The sequence below is a fragment of the Oryzias melastigma genome, linkage group LG5 (assembly GCF_002922805.2).
Source record: "Oryzias melastigma strain HK-1 linkage group LG5, ASM292280v2, whole genome shotgun sequence".
Classification (NCBI taxonomy): Eukaryota; Metazoa; Chordata; class Actinopteri; order Beloniformes; family Adrianichthyidae; genus Oryzias; species Oryzias melastigma.
The window spans coordinates 22,659,342-22,678,757 of record NC_050516.1 but is presented as its reverse complement, the minus strand read 5'-3'; the positions used below and the strand labels follow the sequence as shown (position 1 = coordinate 22,678,757).

General features: G+C 38.4%; 1 protein-coding gene across 4 annotated transcripts in view; it reads left to right on the top strand.

The window, feature by feature from the left end:
• The window catches only part of tacc1 (transforming, acidic coiled-coil containing protein 1), a 39,193-nt gene extending 23,783 nt beyond the window's left edge, over positions 1–15,410 (top strand). For 3 of the 4 annotated variants that reach the window (XM_036211994.1, XM_024262850.2, XM_024262848.2), the window contains exons 2-14: positions 2,859–2,968; positions 4,807–5,974; positions 6,222–6,257; positions 6,503–6,566; positions 8,291–8,480; positions 8,719–8,783; positions 8,928–9,053; positions 9,138–9,214; positions 9,298–9,341; positions 10,599–10,762; positions 10,841–10,947; positions 11,040–11,160; positions 14,307–15,410. In XM_036211994.1, coding sequence (XP_036067887.1) covers positions 4,878–5,974; positions 6,222–6,257; positions 6,503–6,566; positions 8,291–8,480; positions 8,719–8,783; positions 8,928–9,053; positions 9,138–9,214; positions 9,298–9,341; positions 10,599–10,762; positions 10,841–10,947; positions 11,040–11,160; positions 14,307–14,372 — 2,157 coding nt within the window. In that variant the 5' untranslated portion in view covers positions 2,859–2,968; positions 4,807–4,877 and the 3' untranslated portion in view covers positions 14,373–15,410. The remainder of the gene's footprint in view (positions 1–2,858; positions 2,969–4,806; positions 5,975–6,221; positions 6,258–6,502; positions 6,567–8,290; positions 8,481–8,718; positions 8,784–8,927; positions 9,054–9,137; positions 9,215–9,297; positions 9,342–10,598; positions 10,763–10,840; positions 10,948–11,039; positions 11,161–14,306) is intronic. The other variant, XM_024262849.2, reaches the window with a different exon arrangement.
• The last annotated feature ends 4,006 nt before the right edge of the window (positions 15,411–19,416 follow it).

Here is a 19,416-nt window from a genome sequence, read left to right as displayed (position 1 = left end):
TTGGCATTTAGGTGATATTTTAGCTGGCTATCAGCTTCAGTGATATCAGCCATCAATTTCATCATCTTCAGCAGCCAAATTCAGCTTACAGCATTCACACTAGCATTATCACAGGTAATGCTATATATCTAGTTCTTAATTATGTTAAAAAGTTAGTGTAAATTTTTTTTAAATGTAGTTTTAGTGTGTTCAATAAATGTTTATCCTGTTCAGCCCGTGACCTACGATGTGTTTTGGATTTTTTGCCCCCTGTGCTTTGACCCCCCTGCTCTAAAAGTTGGTTTATTGCTCCTAAACGTAACGCTGCATTGTTCTTAGAGTGTAACAGGAAATAGTCTTACTTCCTGTTTCTGCAGGAGTCACCAAAGCTCAGACACGAATCAATAAAAGCTTGAAACTCCCTTCAGTCACAAAAGGTTAAAAAGGTTCTATTACTTTTATGTTTTTGAGAGTGAAACCTGAAATCATTTGATGTTTTATGCCCACTTTCAGACCTTCTGAAAAGCAAGAGGCCTGTGTTTACGACACTGACGGAATCAAAACTGTCTTCAAACCTCAGATTCCTGCAGCTGGCTGCAGAAAACAAACCCCTCCCTGTTTCAAACACGCTGCCAGGGATCTTTACATCACCTGCCAGCAGCAAACGCAGCTGCTGGAGATGAAGATGTTCATGCAGAGTAGTGCTGATCTGATCTTTTTGAGGGCGTCGTCACAAAGGCGACTGTCTTAATGATCACAATCTTCGGTGCCGTCGGTTAACGTCCGCGCTCTGTGGAGGTTGTGTGCTTTGTCAAGCGTTTGCCTTCAGGCGTCCTCGACTTTCTGCATTTCTCTGCAGTGATGAAACTCAACTGTTTCCAAGTTCTGTCAAAACAAAACCCAGCTCATCAAAAGTGAAAATTTTCCATTATTCTTATTTGAAAAACTTATTTTACTTGTATGGAAAATTTGTGTTTGATAACTGAATCCATTATACAGTTCTATAAATTATGTATTTGCTTTGAGACAAATCCTAAAATGAATAGAATTAAACTGTTTATTGAGAAAATTGTTAGAAAACTGTCACTAATTTGTAAATATTAGAGCTCTTATAACTTAAACTTTTGGTTTGATCTAGGGGTGTATGGGGGAAATGGATTCTGATATCGGAATATTTCGCTTGGCGATACTTGTGTCAATTTGAAATGCTGACAAGACGATATTTAATTATTTAGGAGCGTCCTTTAGCGGTTCACTTTTGTTTTATACCTAAACCTCCGACTGCTAGGTGGCAGCACTGACCCTCTTGGATCAGCTCTACACCGCGATCAAAACAACAAGATCTCGTAAGAACCAGTTTTCCGTCAACCTCACAGTTTTTGTTAGATTTTACTTGAACCAAAGGTCTGTGTCACGTATCAAATAAAAACGAGGATTGCAGTTCTTCATTGCAGCATTAATTTTCTTTAATAAAAGCAACTTGTATATGAAATACAGTTGAAGCGCTTATGTGATAATTAAATTAATTTTGCAATTTTATTTCAATGAAAAACGTATTAATATTCAGGTAAAGTTTTTTCTAAATTTTATCATAAAACAGAAAGTGGAAAAATTGGCATAAATCGTGATATGTATCATATTGTGAGACATTTATCGCAATAAGTATTGTATCATCAATACATACCCCTCATTTGAACTTTAAAGGGTAACCAAACCCTAAATCTACTTTTGTGTCTGTTGATCTATATAAATGGGGCTTTAAAAGTGCTGTCTGTTGGACATGGCGACATTTTTTATAAATTAAAATAAAATAAGTTTAATTCTTGAAAATATAGTCAAAAACCATCTGTGTGCTGCCCCCTACAGGTTGAATTGATGTATTACAGTTGAATTTTGTGATTGGTCAAACCATGTAAGTTTCAGAAGTCTGACATCATGATCTGCAGCTCAGTAATAACAGTCCTGCCCCCAAGCCCCGCCCCCCCTGACCGGATTTTCAAATTTTGGGTGTGGGCAGAGTCAGCCTCCAACTTCCCGGTTTGGTTACCCTTTAAGTCACAGGTGTCGAACTCCAGGCCTCAAGGGCCGGTGTCCTACATGTTTTCCAACCAACCTGCCTTTGAAGCTCCTTATTGGCCAAACACACCTGATCCAGGTAATCAGCAGCAGATGAGGCAGGATTTCTGGAAAACCAGCAGGACGTCGGCCCTCGAGGACTTGAGTTTGACACCCCTGCTTTAAGTGGACACAAAATATGAACAGATTTTTATTTTTTTATTTTTAAGAGAACATTTTAGAGACCCTCTCCCATCATCTTTTGATCTATTTCAAAGCATTTCCAGCCGTCTTTTAATTTTGATTATGACATATTTAGAGTTCATTAGAACTTCACCTCTGAGTTGTGGTCAGGACTGCTGGCACAAAAGTAGCCTCTGCTGATACCAGCACCCTTTCGTTTACACTCTCTCCTGCTAGCTTACAGCCCCTTACATTAGCGGTGCAAAAAAATTAGAATTAGTGAGTAATATCGAAGCTTTCAAGATGTGCATTTTAGAGCCAGATACCATTTCGGATGAAGAAGATCATGAGGTTATACGGATCTATTTGTCTACATGTAGATTCATCAGCATGGAGCTTGTGGCCCCGCCTAGTGAGTTTTTGCATCACAAATACGATGTTTTTCAAACAGCATTTTTTCGTCTGCTCCTAATACTCAGAAATGGGATTTTAATCTTGTTTTTTTTATTTATTTATGTCCACCATCTTAAGAAGATAGATCAGGATTTTCTATCATAAGTTTCCAGCCTCTGTGTTTGAGCGACCTCTCCTCAGTGATGTAACAACTCCTCTTCCTCCTCTCTGTCCCGACTGATCCGCAGCTCTGACTCCGAGGGTCACTTCGACACCCCGCAAGCGGCCACTCCCGTCCACACACCTCTGACCGCACCGGGAGAGCTGGAGAAGGACGGCGTGGACGCAGGCGGAGCAGGTGAGGCCGAAGACGCTGCATCCACACATTGTGACGTCTCTGGGGGGGGGGGTGTTCAAGAGTTCCACAGATCAAAGGATCTGTGTCCTCACGTACAAAGCATGTGAACAGAATCTCCAACATGGTTTCTATGGAAACGAGTATCCACTGATATCACACAAACAGAACACGTCATCTTCTCGTGTCAAAGTCAAGGCCCTCCTGGTTATTCTATCCGGCCCTCCAGATCATTTCATTTTATTGTTATTAATGACCTGATGTTATCTTGTGCTCATTTCTAACTTGTATAATTTTGACAAAATATATTTTATGGAGAGTTAAATATTGAAAGTTATTTAAGGTTTAAGTTGATTTATTTTGGAATAACATTACTGCCTTTTTATTATTCAAAATTATGGTAAAAAGTTACTGATTAAATGTTTTAAAAATTTTCATTGTGCTAGATTTTTGGACTATTTTGGTATTTACTAAGATTTTTAGCCTATTTTGGAGTTTAGCTAACATTTTGGCTACATGCTAGCTGTTTTGGCTAACGTACGTTTTGTAGTTTATTTGGCTTATTTGACATTTAGCTAATATTTTAGCAAGCTGTTAGCCTTAGCGTTTTCAGCTATTAGCTTCAGTGTTTTCAGTTATCAGCTTCAGTGTTTTAGCTATCAATTTCAGCATCTTCATCGGACAAATTCAGCTTTCAGCATTCACACTAGCATTATCACAGGGAATGCTATATTTCTAGTTCATAATAATGTTAAAAAGTTACAGTTTTAAAGTTTTAAAAATTGTCATTCTGCTAACTTTTTTGGACAATTTTGGCATTTACTACGATTTTTGTTGGATATTTTACCTCCAAAATTATTTAGGCTAATTTATAGTTTAGTTAATATTACAGCTAAATGCTAGCTGTTTTGGCTAATTTAGGCTTTTTTAAGTGTTTAATAAATGTTTATCCTGTTCGATCGCGACCTAAAGTGTGTTTTGGATTTTTTCCTCATGTGTGATCGAGTTTGACACCCCCGATCTGGTGAAACAGAAAAATGTGTTGCACCGGTTAAAAACATTCATTTACTTTTGTATAAAAATGCACTGGCTTCCTGTTTATTAATCTCTGTCAAAGATGATGTACACTTTTGCGTTCTGCGTGCTCGTTTGCTGCCGCGTGGCCTCCGTTTGGACTCGGGATGCACTCGCCGCCTCTTTTGAAGCTCACAGACGCGCCCGTGCGAGTGTGGGAATGACCTTTCCTCTGGAATTCAACAGGTTCAACAAAAGCTGCTGCCCCACTTTGTGCTGGAGGCAGGCGAAGGTCGCCGTGACTGAACAAAGCGTGGCGGCGTCCCTTTCATTGGAGGTCTTTAGGGAATCTAGAATGGAGGATTTTATCACCACAAAACAAACACTGCCCTGAAGATTTATCTCTAGTTTACTTTTTATGTTTGCTGCAAGGAAATTCCACAAAAAGCACCAACGGGTTTGAGTGTTAGTCTAAAGTGAAACTGACTTGTCGTGGTGAAGCGTTGTGGCTGCATGTTTGCATGCATGCTGCTGGTCGCCTGGCAACTGAGAGTCGACCAGGTGCACAGAAATATGCAGCAAAATGCTCCACAGAGCTAAAACCTGCCGCAAAGAATCACGTCTGCAGTTTAAAGACGCAGAAGAAGATCAATCATGACTGCTTTTATTCAAGTTGCTCAGATGGTCGTAACTATGGAAACAACAGCAGCCCATAGAACTGTTGGCTGCTGACCAACCAATCAGAGGTCTGCCCTGGCTGAGTCCAGATCTGATTGGAGGAACATCACTTGTTGATTTTACTGTGGTTTCTCCTTTTTGTCCTGCAGATGTGGAGCAGGAGCAGAACCTGATAGTGACTGCTCCCCTCCGGGATCAGGACCTCCTGAGCGGCTGTACCATGGGTCAGGAGGAGCCCACGGCCCCCGCTGGAGACCCACTTCAGATTAGACTCCAGAACCTTGAGGAAGCAAAGGAACATCACCGCCCAGAAGGCTCGGACTCTCTGCCAAACGTGTCTGCTCTGAACAAAGTCGCATCCCAAGACCCAAACTTCAGCCACATTGCAGATCCAGCCCTAAATTCAAGTCCTGCTCCCCTCCCAAACCAACTCTCAGCACAAAGCAGTGAACACCCAGACCCAACTCCTTCAGAATCCACATCAGAACCAGAACTGAAGCCCAATGGCCTCTCCAAGCCTGCTCCAAAGACTAAAGTAAACAAATCCAAACCTCCATCTCTGCAGACCTGCTTCACAGACGAGGAACAAGAACTTCCTCTTCCCCAGGCCACATACAACTTTGACCCGAGCCAGCTGGACGATAGCTTCAACCCCTTCATCAGTGGCGGGTCCAAAATCCAGAACTCGCCCCCCCCATGTGGCCCAGGCTCTGCCCCCAGGCTGGAGCCTCTCGGCAGCTCCCTGTCCGCCTGTGAGGACGTGTCAGCGGCGCCGGCAGAACCAGAAGTGATGGATCCGTCCTCAGCGGGGAAACCTGTGCTGCTGGAGTTTGGACTGGATGAGGGGACGGCCAGCAAGCCCCCCCCAAGGAAGTTAGGAGGGAGGAAGACCATCAGCAAACTCGCAACAAGGAAGCAGAGACCTAAAGGGTCAGAACCTTCAGAGACCCCTTCTCAACCAGCATCAGAAACGGAACCAGCACCAGTAGACTCTTCTGGACCTCTAAACTTGGATGATGTTCCCATCCCTAAATCTGGGACTTACAACTTTGACCCCAGCCAGTGGGAAGACCCCAACTTTAACCCGTTTGGCAGCAACAGCAAGACCAACAGTTCTCCTCTGCCCTCCAAAGGTTCCTACAGTTTTGACCCGGACAGTTTCGATGACTCCGTGGACCCGTTTACACCTTCCAGGTCCCTGAACTCTGAGGATACATCCTGTGGTGGCTCGGACGGAGGCAAACCGAAAGCCAGGCAGAACTCTGGGGACAAGAAAGGGAGACAGATTCCCAAGAAGAACAAAGACAGGACAATCACGTAAGTTCTCTGAAAAAGATGGAGGCCTGGCTTCCCTCCACACAGGGTGGAGATGGCTGGATCACTTCTAGCTTTTCTCCCTCTGTCTGCATCTCAATCTAACACTGACGCTCCCTTTGTCCTCGTTTGTCCATCCTCCACCTTCTCCATCCTCCATCCTCCACCTTCTCCATCCTCCATCCTCGTTGGGTGTCTGTTTCGCTGCCTCTCACTTGTGCTTTTGTTCCTACACCTCTCTCTGCTTCAGGACATCCCAACAAGCCAAGTTTCTCTGTTTTCTGTTGTAAGTACTCTTGCTTTTGAAGCTTCTTCCACTCAAGCTTGCTTTTTTCGTGGCTTTTTAATCTAACGACTGACAAGCCCCTCCCACAAACGCTGTTCCTCCCATGTGATCGTTTCCGCTCCATCCATGCCTCCAGAGTTTTCTGTACTTTTGTATTCCCCCACGCATCCACAAACCTCCTCGATGCTGATGTTTGTTCAGTGATCTCAGGATTTTGATTCGACTCACTTTGGTTTGGTTTGCAGGAACTCCTGTAAAGTGCAGAAGTATGAAGACACCCCCTCCCTGGTGCTGGACGTGTGCAGTCAGGTAGTTTGAGTGTCTGTCTGTGAGTAATGCTGCAGCTCACTGCAGTGTCACTGCGGTGTGTATTATTCAGCAGCTGTCCCACCCCGTGACCTCAGTGCACACACACACACACACCCCCACACACACACACACACACACACACTCACACACTCACACACCGTGCATCAGCAGCACTGCAGCACTGATCTGGCATGTGGACAGAACTGTGACGCTGCAGTCAACTATCAGTCTTCTCTCCCCGTTATCACCTGTCATCAACTAGAGAGACGTTCACACACAATCCTGAACATTACACTCCCTTTCCTAGTCTATAACTCTAATCTCTGCTCTATTTAAAGCCTCACTCCAATGAAAATTGTATTTTTAAACATATACTTGTAGCATTTTTCTCATGTTGGAGATGTATGAAATGATTTAAGATAAAAACTGATATTCTGAGTCTTTTAATATTCAAATTTGGATCAGAAGTATGGAGAGAAAATAGACTCACCCCAATTTGTGCGTGTGGAATTCTTCATTTGTAACTCATGGAATATATTTTATGTACAAGTACAAAAATTAAAACATTTACACACGCACAACTTAAAATTACAACAGCCTGAAACTAACTACACACGCAAATCTTTAAAAATTACACACAAATCCTCTGTTACGTACACACAAAACCCCATTTACACACAAATCTGATGCGAGACTCTTCACGTCTTCAAGATGAATATGTAAGTCGGGGGTGTCAAACTCAATCGCAAAAACACACCTAAGGTCACGCCAAACAGGATAAACATTTATTGAACGTTTATTCAAACTTTAAAGCCATAACTTTTTAACATAATTATGAACTAGATATAGAGAATTACCTGCAATAATGCTAGTGTGAATGCTGTAAGCTGAATTTGGACGATGAAGATGCTAGTGCTGATGGCTGAAGATCCTGAAGCTGAAAGCCAGCTAACACATTTGCTAAATGCCAAATTAGCCTATAAAAAACACTTAGGTTAGCCAAAACAGCTAGCATGTATCTGTAATATTAGCTAAATTCCAAAATAGTCCTAAAAGCTAACAGAATGTCAATTTTTTAAAACGTTAAAACTGTAACTATTTAACATAATTATGAATAATATATGGTAGGAATATTATTCCAGAGTAAATCAACTTAAACCTTAAATAACTTTAAATATTTTACTCTTCATTTTATTGTGTTCAGTAAATGTTTATCCTGTTCGACCCGCGACCTAAGGTGTGTTTTAGATTTTGGCCTTCTGTGTGATTCAGTTGGACACTCCTTGTCTAAAGCAAAAAAGTTAGCAAGACAGAAAAAGAACAAAATATTATAAATTAAAGGCATCAGTGCTGATGGTGGTAAATGTGACAGAGATCCTGGCATGTCCACCATAGAGACAGAAGGACAGAGATCTTCTCTACTCTCTCTGTGGTGATAAACTGTAAAATAACATCTGTCCACTGATGTTCCACGTTTCTGTTGTTCTGGTTACCGTCCAGCACTTACACAAGAGCAATGCCATCAAAAATTCAGGAAATTTGAGCAGAAATCAAATTTTTGTAGAAGTCTATTACCACTTTTTAATGGATTCCCAGTAGCCAATCAGAATCGAGTATTTACCCTGACCACAGTACAGTTGTATTCATGCTGCTGAAATCTTTCTTATTGATTCTGAGATTCTATTGTTCAGTGTAATAGCCGCCACGTCTCTCTGTGACATCAGGAGGACCAGCAAGTGGCGGTTCAGACTCCAGAGATCACGCAGCGCGTTCATCACGCCACCGATGAGGAAAAGCTGGCGTCCACTTGCATGATGGGACAGCCAGCAGAGAGCCAGGAGGAGAGGGAGGAGCCCAAAGTGAACCATGCACCGATGGAAAAACAAGCGTCCAATGACACGCCTGCTCTGGACGGTACGTTCCTGCACAGACGAGTCCTCTGGGGATACGAAAGATCAATAACTGACCGGATGGATTTGCTGTCGGACATGTGCAAACACTAAAAGAAAAGGCTTTAATGATACAAAACAAAAAAATAAATAAAAATAACGACAAAAAACATTACAAATATAAGCATTTAATCGTGTAAATCTTCAAAAATCATACATTTTCAAACCCAATGATGAGTTGAATTCATTTTTTGTTGCTTCAGGTTTGGAACTGAAGGTGAAAGATCTCCTGGAAGAGAAGCACAGCTTCAGCTTTAAAGAGGATACGGTAAGAGTTGTAAATAATCCAACAGGACCAGAACCTTCTGCATCTCCTGAACGTCATCAAACGGAAAACCTCTTTGAACCGCGCAGATCTACTGACTGAAAGTGTAATGGAACTGAGAAAGGATCTCCCTCTTGTCCTCCACAGAGTGAGACGTCCATGAACCAGAAAAAACACGGCGTGGAGTTCCCCGACGCGGCGTCACGGCCACAGGAGGAGGTCCAGCTGAGCGAGATGGACAAGGCGGCAGTGCTCACTTTGATCAGAGAGGAGGCAGGATGCTCACACAGACGTGAAGTCAAACTCCAAAATGACAGAACGGCTGCTTTCAAATGATCCACCTGTTTGTTTGGACAGATCATCACAAAGGAGATCGAGGTCAATGAGTGGAAGAAAAAGTATGAGGAGAGCAGAGCGGAGGTGATGGAAATGAGGTACGGCCTCTTAAATACAGACGGAGAGAATCAGTTTTGTTTTTTTAAATTGATCTAATCCTGGACTGTTTTCTGTCTGACAGGAAAATAGTTGCAGCTTATGAGAAGACGGTTGCTCAGATGATCGGTGAGTCGCTGCTGCCCTCTAGTGTTGGGTTTTAGACAGCATTTTAAAGTCCCACTTTGATCTCCTTTAATCTTTTTCTAAAGTGTTTCCAATTGTCTTTTAATTATGGTTATGCTGGTTTTAACCAAAATTTAAAAACCTTTTAGGACACACGTGTCTAGTTTTGACAAAATATATTTTTATGGAGAGTAAAACATTGAAAGTTATTTAAGATTTAAGTTGATTTATTCTGGAATAATATTCCTGCCTTTTTATTATTCATAATTATGTTAAAAAGTTACAGTTTTAAAGTTTTAAAAATTGGCATTCTGCTAACTTTTTGGATTATTTTGGTATTTGCTAAGATTTTTTTGGCTATTTTGGAGTTTAGGTTATATTTCAGCTACATGCTAGCTGTTTTGGCTAACCTACCGATAAGTGTTTTAGTTTTTTGGGCTTATTTGGCATTTAGCTAATATTTTAGCTGCCTATCAGGTTCAACATTTTTAGAGCGACTTATATATGGTTTTCTTCTTCTTGATTTGACGTTTTTTTAATTTTCTGCGATTTATACTCTGGTGCGATTTATAATCCAGAAAATACGGTCTTTTAAAAGTTTTTAAAAGATGAGATCGATACAAAGGTGCTTAGTTTTTGCACCTTTTTCACTCCAGTCTTTTTACCGTTGCATATTAGAAAGATAATTCTCCATATTCTGCCAGGGCTGAGCGTGTGCTATAGGGAGTCGGAGAGGGTTGTGGCCAATGACAAAGATAACTATTCAACATTTATAGATAAACAGATACCAGGAGGTTTTTCTTTGAGTTTGTAAAGATGAACAGTTTACTGTGGAATACAAACATTGATGAGAGTAAATACACTGAACTATTAATTCACGTCATTCTAATGAACTATTGCTGCTCTGCAAAAACTATGTCCTAGAAAACGACACAGTTTAAAAAACATTGACTAAAACGTCACAACCATAATTAAAAGACAAGTGGGAACGCTTTGAAAAAGGATCAAAAGTGATCGGAATGGGATTTGATTCTGTGTGATGTTGAAGTTCTTTGTAAAAAAAAAAAGTAATAACTGGAAAAAAGTTTGAATTTCTAAACTTAAGGTAATTAGAAATACAAATTTCCTGGAGTTTTAGTGATATTTTAGTGATTTTTCAGACTGTAAAAACACAAGTCACTTTAACATTAGAGTCCAGTCTCTCCAAAAATCCCATAATTTTGTGTTTGACTCCACGTTAAAGCTCCATAATTCTTTCAGAGGACGAGCAGCAGCAGAAGAGCCTCTCCTGCACTAAGTCGGTCCGGCAGCTGACGATGGAGCGGGACCAGGCGGTGGCCGACCTCAGCTCGGTGGAGCGCTCCTTCGCCGATCTCTTCCGGAGGTACGAGAACATGAAAGAAGTCTTGGAAGGTTATAAAAAGGTCAGTATCCACCTGGTAGCACAGCGTGCAGCTTGAGGCGGTCACCACATCCTCAGATGTCGTTTCTACCCTGTCCAGAATGAGGAGGTGCTGAAAAAGTGTGCACAGGACTACCTGATGCGAGTCAGGCAGGAGGAGCAGCGATACCAAACCCTTAAAGTCCACGCCGAGGAGAAGTTTGATAAGTATGCGTCTCTTTTTCCAAGCAGATTCCAGTCGTATAACAGAGAGTTTTGAACCGAATCTGTGATTCTTTATGTTGTTTCCCCTCTAACAGAGCTATTGAGGAGATAGGTCAGATCCGTGCCAAGGCCAATGCTGAGAGTATCGCATTGAATGCAAGTCTAAGGAAGGAGCAGATGAAGGTGGAGTCACTTGAGAAGGCTGTCCTTCAGAAGGTAATAACTCTAGAAATCTGTTCACATTTTAATGTTATCATAGGGTAATATGAATGGAGTTTTACTTTATAATACTGGTTTACAAACCATAGCTAAACGTGGCTGTTAAAACGTTTTTAAAAACGGTAGTTATCTACGGAGGCCTAAGTTTAAGCAAACTCTAAATTAAATAGAAAAGTTGCATTACCATTGATAATGCTGGTGTGAATCATTCTGCTGAAAGTAGTCACTGAAGATGCTTACGTTTTTTGGTGAAAATGGTGACGCAATTTACTTTAACTGCTGAAAATGCAAAAGCTATTTGCAAAATGTTAAATTTGCTAAAAGATCTATGAAAGAGTGCTGAAGTTGACCTACATTTCTGAAAAATGTGCAGTAAAATTACTTAAAAAATCCCTAATACCTGCCAATTTTGCAGCAATGTGTAGTGTGTTGCTTAAATATGAGTTAAACTCCAAATTACCGGTATCCCAAAAAACCCTAGTAGATGTCAAATTAGCCAAAAAGGCTAGTATGTTGCTTAAATATTAGCTGAACTCCAAAACAGCCTAAAATAAAAGCCCAGAGCTGCTGTTCAGCCTGCGCGCGAGGCTGCAGCGTACTCTCCTATTTAGAACGAGCGTATAACTAAATCAGTGGATAGTATACGTCCAAGCACATCTACTTATATTATAGTCCAGAATTTCTTATTTAACCTGCTTTTGGAATTTTTTAAATCCATGCAGTACAAGCTAGGACATTTTCGGCCGAAGATTGCAGTTCACAAAACCACTCGTCAGCTTTAAAAAAAAGAGTTAGTTGTCGTCTAATTTCTCCACTAGTCGATTACTGTTGATTTGTTCTACATCTCCTGTAAATTTCATGAGAAATAATACAATTAGCAGATACTGTTTTTAATTCACAAGCCTCCGTGTCGAAGACTTGAATGCTGGAACGGGAGGTCACGTGACCAAATCTAGCGAGCTGATTGGCTGCAAGCGATGTGTACAGGCATACAGGAGCAGATTTCTGTATGATTATTTGATAATATTGACATTAATATTTATTTAATACTAAATTTATGACTTAATTCTTGTAGTTTGTTTGATTAGCTTTCCAACAATACCCTCCTTTCGTGGATTGGACAAATAATGAGAAAGTTACGACAATTTAAAGACTCTAATCTTTGTTTCTGGTCACAAAAATGTTTTGCTGTTTATTCAGGAATAAATTTTAAATTTTTACATTTTAAATTAATTTTAGCCAAACACCAATATTTTTTTCCAAATGTTTTATTTGGGTTACCAATATTTATGACCCCAAAATAGCTCCATTAAATACCACTAGAGGGCAGTGTTTAGGTTGGTATAAGTCAGATGTCTGCAGCCTTAAACCCCTAAAGATCCATTCAGGTTCATTTCTCACCAACTACAACCCAACTGGAGCCAAAAAATCATATTTCACCCTAAAGAAAAATAAGACAAATATTAGTATTTATGTTTTTGTTATAAGTATAAATCTAATATCGTGTTTTTGAGCACAAAGAAAACATAAGCATAAAGAGACAATTGACTTTTTACTAAAATATGAATACATTCCTAACTTTTGACAAAGGTTCACATGACTTCCTTTAAAAATAAAAGACATCCTGAACTGTAAAGCATTTTCTCAATGTGGATAATGTCTCAATGTGGCTCTTAAAAAGTCTTCAAAGCCTTGAATTAGAAAGTTTGGAAATAAGGCCTTAAAAGCATTAAAATGTATTTTTTATTTATATATTTTGGTATGAAAAATGTTGCAGTTTAAAACTTTTTCCGTATGACTTTCCATATGACATGTTCTTTAATACAACAATGAAAAATCAAATAAATATTCACCTTTGTTTTCAACAAATTGGAATAATTGAAACTCTCCAGTTGCCAAATGCTCCTACAAATTCATCTACGTTCATAGTCTCTTAATCTTACTTTGACCAGTCTCCAACTCTGGATTAGCGCACATGCGTCAGAGCTCTTATTTTTTAATTTTTATTTTATATTAGTATTCACTTTGCTTCGATTAACTGAAAGACAACGTCAGAGCCAACTATTTACACAATTTTGTTGTATTATTCACTAATGGTTTTTAAATTTTAACTGTAATTCATTACGTTACTCAGTTACTGACAAGGATTTTGTTTTTTTTTTCTTTTTCTGAAAATGAGAGAAATTGTTTAATTTTTTCATATGCGAGGTCTTAAAACGTCTTAAAAAGTCTTAAACTTAACTTGAAGAAACGTGTAGGAACCCTGTACCTAATATTTCAGCTACATGCCTGCTGTTTTGGATAATTTAGGCTTTTTTACGATTTTTTTTTTTTTAGGGTATTTTGGAGTTTAGCTATTTTTTCAGCTACATTCTAGCTGTTTTGGCTAACCTAGTTTTTTTTTTTTTTTTTGCTAATTTGGGATTTAGCTAATATTTTAGCTGGCTATCAATTTCAGCATCTTCAGTAGCCAAATTCAGCTTACATCATTCACACTAGCATTATCACAGGTAATGCTATATATCTAGTTCATAATTATGATAAAAAGTTACAGTTTTAAAAATGTATTTTTAAGTGATTAATAAATGTTGATCCTGTTCGGCCCGAGACCTAAAGTGTGTTTTGGATTTTGGCCCCTTGTATGATTAAGTTTGACCCCCTATTCCATTTTTCTGTGGACCAATAGGGGTCCTGAAGATGGTTCGGCCCGGCCTTAACGACTTGGTGGGAATAAAGCTTAAGTGACTCCTACTGAATTTTTGGACCACATGTTTTGGATGAATATTGCTCAGTAATAGACGGTCCACATTTTCTTTGGCTCAGAAATCTGTCAAGTTGGTCGACTTTGAGCTATGGAGTCGAACTGATTGATATATTTTTGGAGCATTATGGGTACTGTAGTCAGGAGTCTGTCAGAGTCATGTATATTGGGCTTTACCTGTTTGTGAAGGAATTGAATAAAGTTTGACATATCTGACTGCTTTGCTTGATTTTAAAACTCAAAAACATTTTATTTTTCTTCCACCAGTGGAGGAGTGAAAGAGCCTCTGGGGCTGCAGGCTGCAGACCCCTCAAAGTTCAAATCCAGTTGAATTCAAACCAAAATGTTTTTCTTACCACATTTTTTTCCCTGTTTCTCTCAGAATCAAGAGATCGAGGAGCTCACTAAAATCTGCGACGAACTCATCGCCAAGTTGGGAACAAATTAAGAAGTCTTCAATCAAAGCTCTGATCAATAATCAAGAAAGGAGTTTCATCAAAGCACAGCAGCAGCATCAAGAGAATCTCATCTGATAGAGAACTGTGTGGTGGTTTGATGTTCAGGTTCATCTTCAGTTTGGAACTCATTTGGGTTTTTAAAATGGAGTTTTTGTTTGACCTTAAGATCCCACGTCTGTAGTAACTACAGAAGCAGGAGCCGACTGCATCAGTAAATAAAGATAAATATTTATAGAGTGCCTAAATGAAGAAGAATTCGCCTTTTGGTTCCTATATAATGTCTGTTGTCATTTTATTTTTTAATTTATCCAGCCCATTTTACAGGAGAAGCGGTAAAAATGTGTTCAGGTATGCAGGAAAAAACTGCAGAATCTGAACATCGTCCCCGTTAAGTCATGATCACGATCTAAACAAACGTTTACGATGATTCATGTCAAGATATTTGGGAAATATGAAGCAGTAAAGTCGTTTTTATGATGCAGTGCCAATATTTGTTTTTCAATGAACCTGATACAGAAGTTACATATTGTAATGTAAATATCAGTGGATTTTATTGAGTTTTACTTTATTTCGAAGCCAGAACTTTCTTATTTCAGAGTTTTTTGTGTTGCTGGAGTGCTTCACATAAGAGTCGGTGGATTTTTGCTCTGCAGGTCGACTGCTTTACCTGGTATTTCTGAAGCCTTATGGTGATTTCCTTTGGCGATGTCAATGTTTTCTGGTCTGAACTTGAAGGAGCACATATTTGTACCAGCGATCAATCGTGTTTATAGAACAGATTTTTGTATGAAAATCCTGTTTCAGCACAATCAGATGCCAAATGTCAGAAATGCTTTTATTGTGACATCTCGTCCTGTTGGTGTGACGCTAGCTTCTCTAAAACAGATATTTGTTGTTTTGCAGTACAGTATATTTTATATTCTATGAGACGTACATTGGGAGGTGCCATGCAAATATTTTCAAAACTGAGAAGTAAACTCAGATTGTATGTTATTTTGTCTATGTCTAAATAAATGGTTATGATTGGATTCTCTCTTAAAATTTACACAAATTTACCATAAACACCCTTCATTAGATTTCCCTTAATGAGGTCAGATAATTAATGTTCTGATACAATCATCATTGAATTAGCAGCACAGCTTCAGTCCGGCATGTCTGATTTACAGAAATCCAAGTCCTAGTCCTGACTGATTACCTGGTTCAGGTGTGTTCAGCCATTAGAACATGCCAGAACTGGTATGATGGAAACCATGAAGGAAATTAGGGCTGATGATAAAATAAATTACCGTATTTTTCGGACTATAAGTCGCACCGGAGTATAAGTCGCAGGGGCCAAAAAATGCATAATGAAGAAGAAAAAAACATACATAAGTCGCACTGGAGTATAAGTCGCATTTTTTTTAAGTAATTTATTTTACAAACTGGTTGAAAAAAACGATATTACATCATCCTGGAAGGTAAGTTATAACATTCATAAGTGAGTTGAGAACAGGCTGAATATGTGTCAACACATATACACATATTAGCATCATGAAAAAAACGAAAAGGTGTAGCATTTATATAACATAACAGTTTTATTTAACTATAGCCTCAAGAACTCATCAGCTTTGTATCTTTACTGTAATTAATTGCACGCAATCTCACTCCATATCACTAAATCCCTTAAATTCTTCGTCCTCTGTGTCACGTCTGAATAACTAAAGTAAATAAAGTAATTGCATAGATCACCATAAGAGGGCACTCTAGACTTACGGTCTGTATCTCATCTCATTAAAAATTCGTATATAAGTCGCACTGGAGTATAAGTCGCAGGGACATTTAATCTATGAAAAAAACCGCGACTTATAGTCCGGAAAATACGGTAATCATTTTGAATCGATTGGATCAATAATTGATATATAAAAGTAGAGATCAATCTACAATATAATGCTAAAGTCTGCTAGCTTTAATCTAACGTTTATTGGGATTTCCAATAGGACGGCTAATGCTAATGCTAACGCTGGTCGACCTAAACATACATTCTGACTAAATGAACATCAAACTCACAGACATGAATTATTCAAACTATTCAAAGGAAATGTTATTTAAATAAACTTTTATGGTCTAAAACATCATTTTTCCTCATACTGTCTTCTTCTTCTGGAATAAGGTGTAATGCTTTAGTGCGATCGCCACCTAGTGGCCATTCTGAAACATTCTTCTTGACATTTGACCTTAGGAAGAGGCCACCATCTTTAAATCACCTTTATTACCAGCTGCACATTAAACTCCAAGGGATTTGAATCCATATTGGGAGGCTACTCCGGAGTTAAAAGAAAAAAAAATATTTTTGAATGTTTTGTGGCGTTTTAACGGCATTAGCGTGGTGATTTTGCAAATGTGGCGTTCCTCTGTTGCTCGCATAATTTTTACCAGAATATTGTAAAGTTGAATACATGAATCATTGGATTGAGCTGAAGAAAACAATATGACATGAACATATTAGGAATGTGGACATAGTTAAAAAACTCAGTTGCCAAGGAAATCCAAAAAAGTACTTTTGTCAATTCTTCTAAAAACTACGCGGATCGTTTTGTCATCCATAGGTGAACAAACTATACAATGGTTGCTATGAAGATAAAAGGAACAGAAAAGCTGTTATTTTTTTTAAGTGTTTCTTCATGAATTTGTGAAGGAGAGTGTAGCATAAATATATAAAACAATAAAGAATTGAAGTCAGACTTCAACTGTGTTTTCTTCTGGACTGTTTTTTTTATTATAATTATTTTCCATGATGGCAATTTTCTTCTGGGCTTTTACTTTGGTAATTTTCTCTTCTTTACTTCATTTTGGGTAACTAGCATTAACAAAGGAATGAAATAATAATTTCATTTACTTTAGTAATTTTGATGGCTCTCCAGGATTGTCCGTCTGCAACATTTTAAATCTTAATCTTTTCTTTTATAACCCATTTCAGTGAATAAATGTGTCTGTATTGACCATAAATCTTCTATACTTTAAATGCAAAAAGTTCACAGTGTTTTTCCAGAAGCCATCACATCATTTCTTTATATTTTGCCCAAAAGCTGCCAGACTTCCTTGAAGTTTTTCTAAATATTTGGAGTTACACTGATCCAGGCTTCTGAAGGCCTTTTTATTGGAAGAGCTTCAGCTGTCAGTTCACAGCAAGTTTCTGCTTGTTACAACAGCTAACAGGAGCACAGACCGGGGTCGCCAAAAATGAAGAAGGATGCCACATTTTTATGAAAACCTCATGCAAAAAAAGCATCGTTGAGCCATTTTACTTATGAAAATGTGTTTTATTTGGTAATTTAATTTGCACAATACTCACAGGAGGGTTTTCTCCTTTGGAATTTTGTTTTCTGTGTTTGTTTTGATTAATATTATTTTCTGCAATCTTTGTTTGCAGATCTTTCTTTCTTAGTTGTCCAGAGTACATAATGGGCGAGGATCTCCATGGCAACATTCAAATCCTGAGCGTCTTCAGCTGGCAGCAACAGAGCCTACATCTCTGTTTTTGCTTTTCGTGTGAATAAATCCTGGATTACTTTTATCCCTGAGATCGCTGTGAGAGTTTTTGAGTCTTCGAACCATTAAATTTGTTTCTCCTTCCATGATGTTTTGTCCTTTTAGATAAGGGTGTGATCTGAGTGTTACACAAAAACAGAATATTTCCATGCATGCAGCAAAACTGCAGAATCAGAAGACATACTTTGAGCTTCTGTCATGCTGTTTTACATGTTTGCAGTGTATTTTTTTACACATGACTAGAAAGGATCATCTCTGAAGAAGGTGCTGCAGTTTTGTCATTAATTTTGCATGTGTGTTTTGTTGCTGGATCACAGTCAGACAAGAAAAAGTAAATCATCTTATATACAAATATGAGCAGTAAAACATAATCAAGGAGAGATCGTAGTCATTTGCTTGCTCTCATTCTTTTCCAGTAATTAATTAAACTCTATTTGACAAAATGTAACATCTTAAGGATTTCATGTGTCTTATATTGTATGTATAAGTACACATATGTCTATGATATAAGAGAAACCATGATAGCATCATTTACATGTATATATTAATGTAAATACATGTTTATGTATTTAAATCCAAACACATCCACAATTATACATGTATTTGTATTTACAAATAAATATCTCTGAGAAGATTTTTTTTTAGTCTTCTTTTACTTTTTTTTCTTTTTGTTTTTCAATAAACTGATGCAACCCTGTTAATTATCTGGGCTGGGGACCAGCACAGGGAGACCCCAACTTGGGCCCCTTGTGGTTACATAGTTTACCCCACATGTGTCAAAGTCAAGGCCCGGGGGCCGGATTCGGCCCTCCCGGTTATCATCTCCGGCCCTCTAAATCATTACTTATTTGTCATGTGTTATTAATGACCCGATGTTATCTTGCGCTCATTTCTAACTTGTATAATTTTGACAAAATGTATTTTTATGGAGAGTTAAATATTGAAAGTTATTTAAGGTTTAAGTTGATTTATTCTGGAATAATATTCCTGCTTTTTAATTATTCTGTCAAAAAGATTTTGAAGTTTTAAAAATTGTCTTTTTAGCTTTTTTTGGATTATTTTGGCATTTACTACAATTTTTTAGGCTATTTTGGAGTTTAGCTAATATTTCAGCTACATGCTAGCTGTTTTAGCTAATTTAGGCTTTTTTGATTGTTTTTTAGGCTGTTTTGGAGTTTTTTCAGCTACATGCTAGTAGTTTTTATCGCATTTTATTATTTTTATCTTTTAGGCTACTTTGGCATTTAGCTAATATTTTAGGTGGCTATCAGCAGAGTTTTCAGCTATCAGCTTCAGCGTTTCTAGCTATCAATTTCAGCATCTTCAACTATCAGCACTAACATCTTCATCTTCCAAATTCAGCTTACAGCATTCACAGTAGCAATATATAGTGCTATATACATGGTACACAATTGTTAAAAAGTTATGGTTTTAAAGTTTTAAAGTGTAGTTTTAGTGTTCAATAAATGTTTATCCTGTTCGGCCCGCGATCTAAGGTATGTTTGG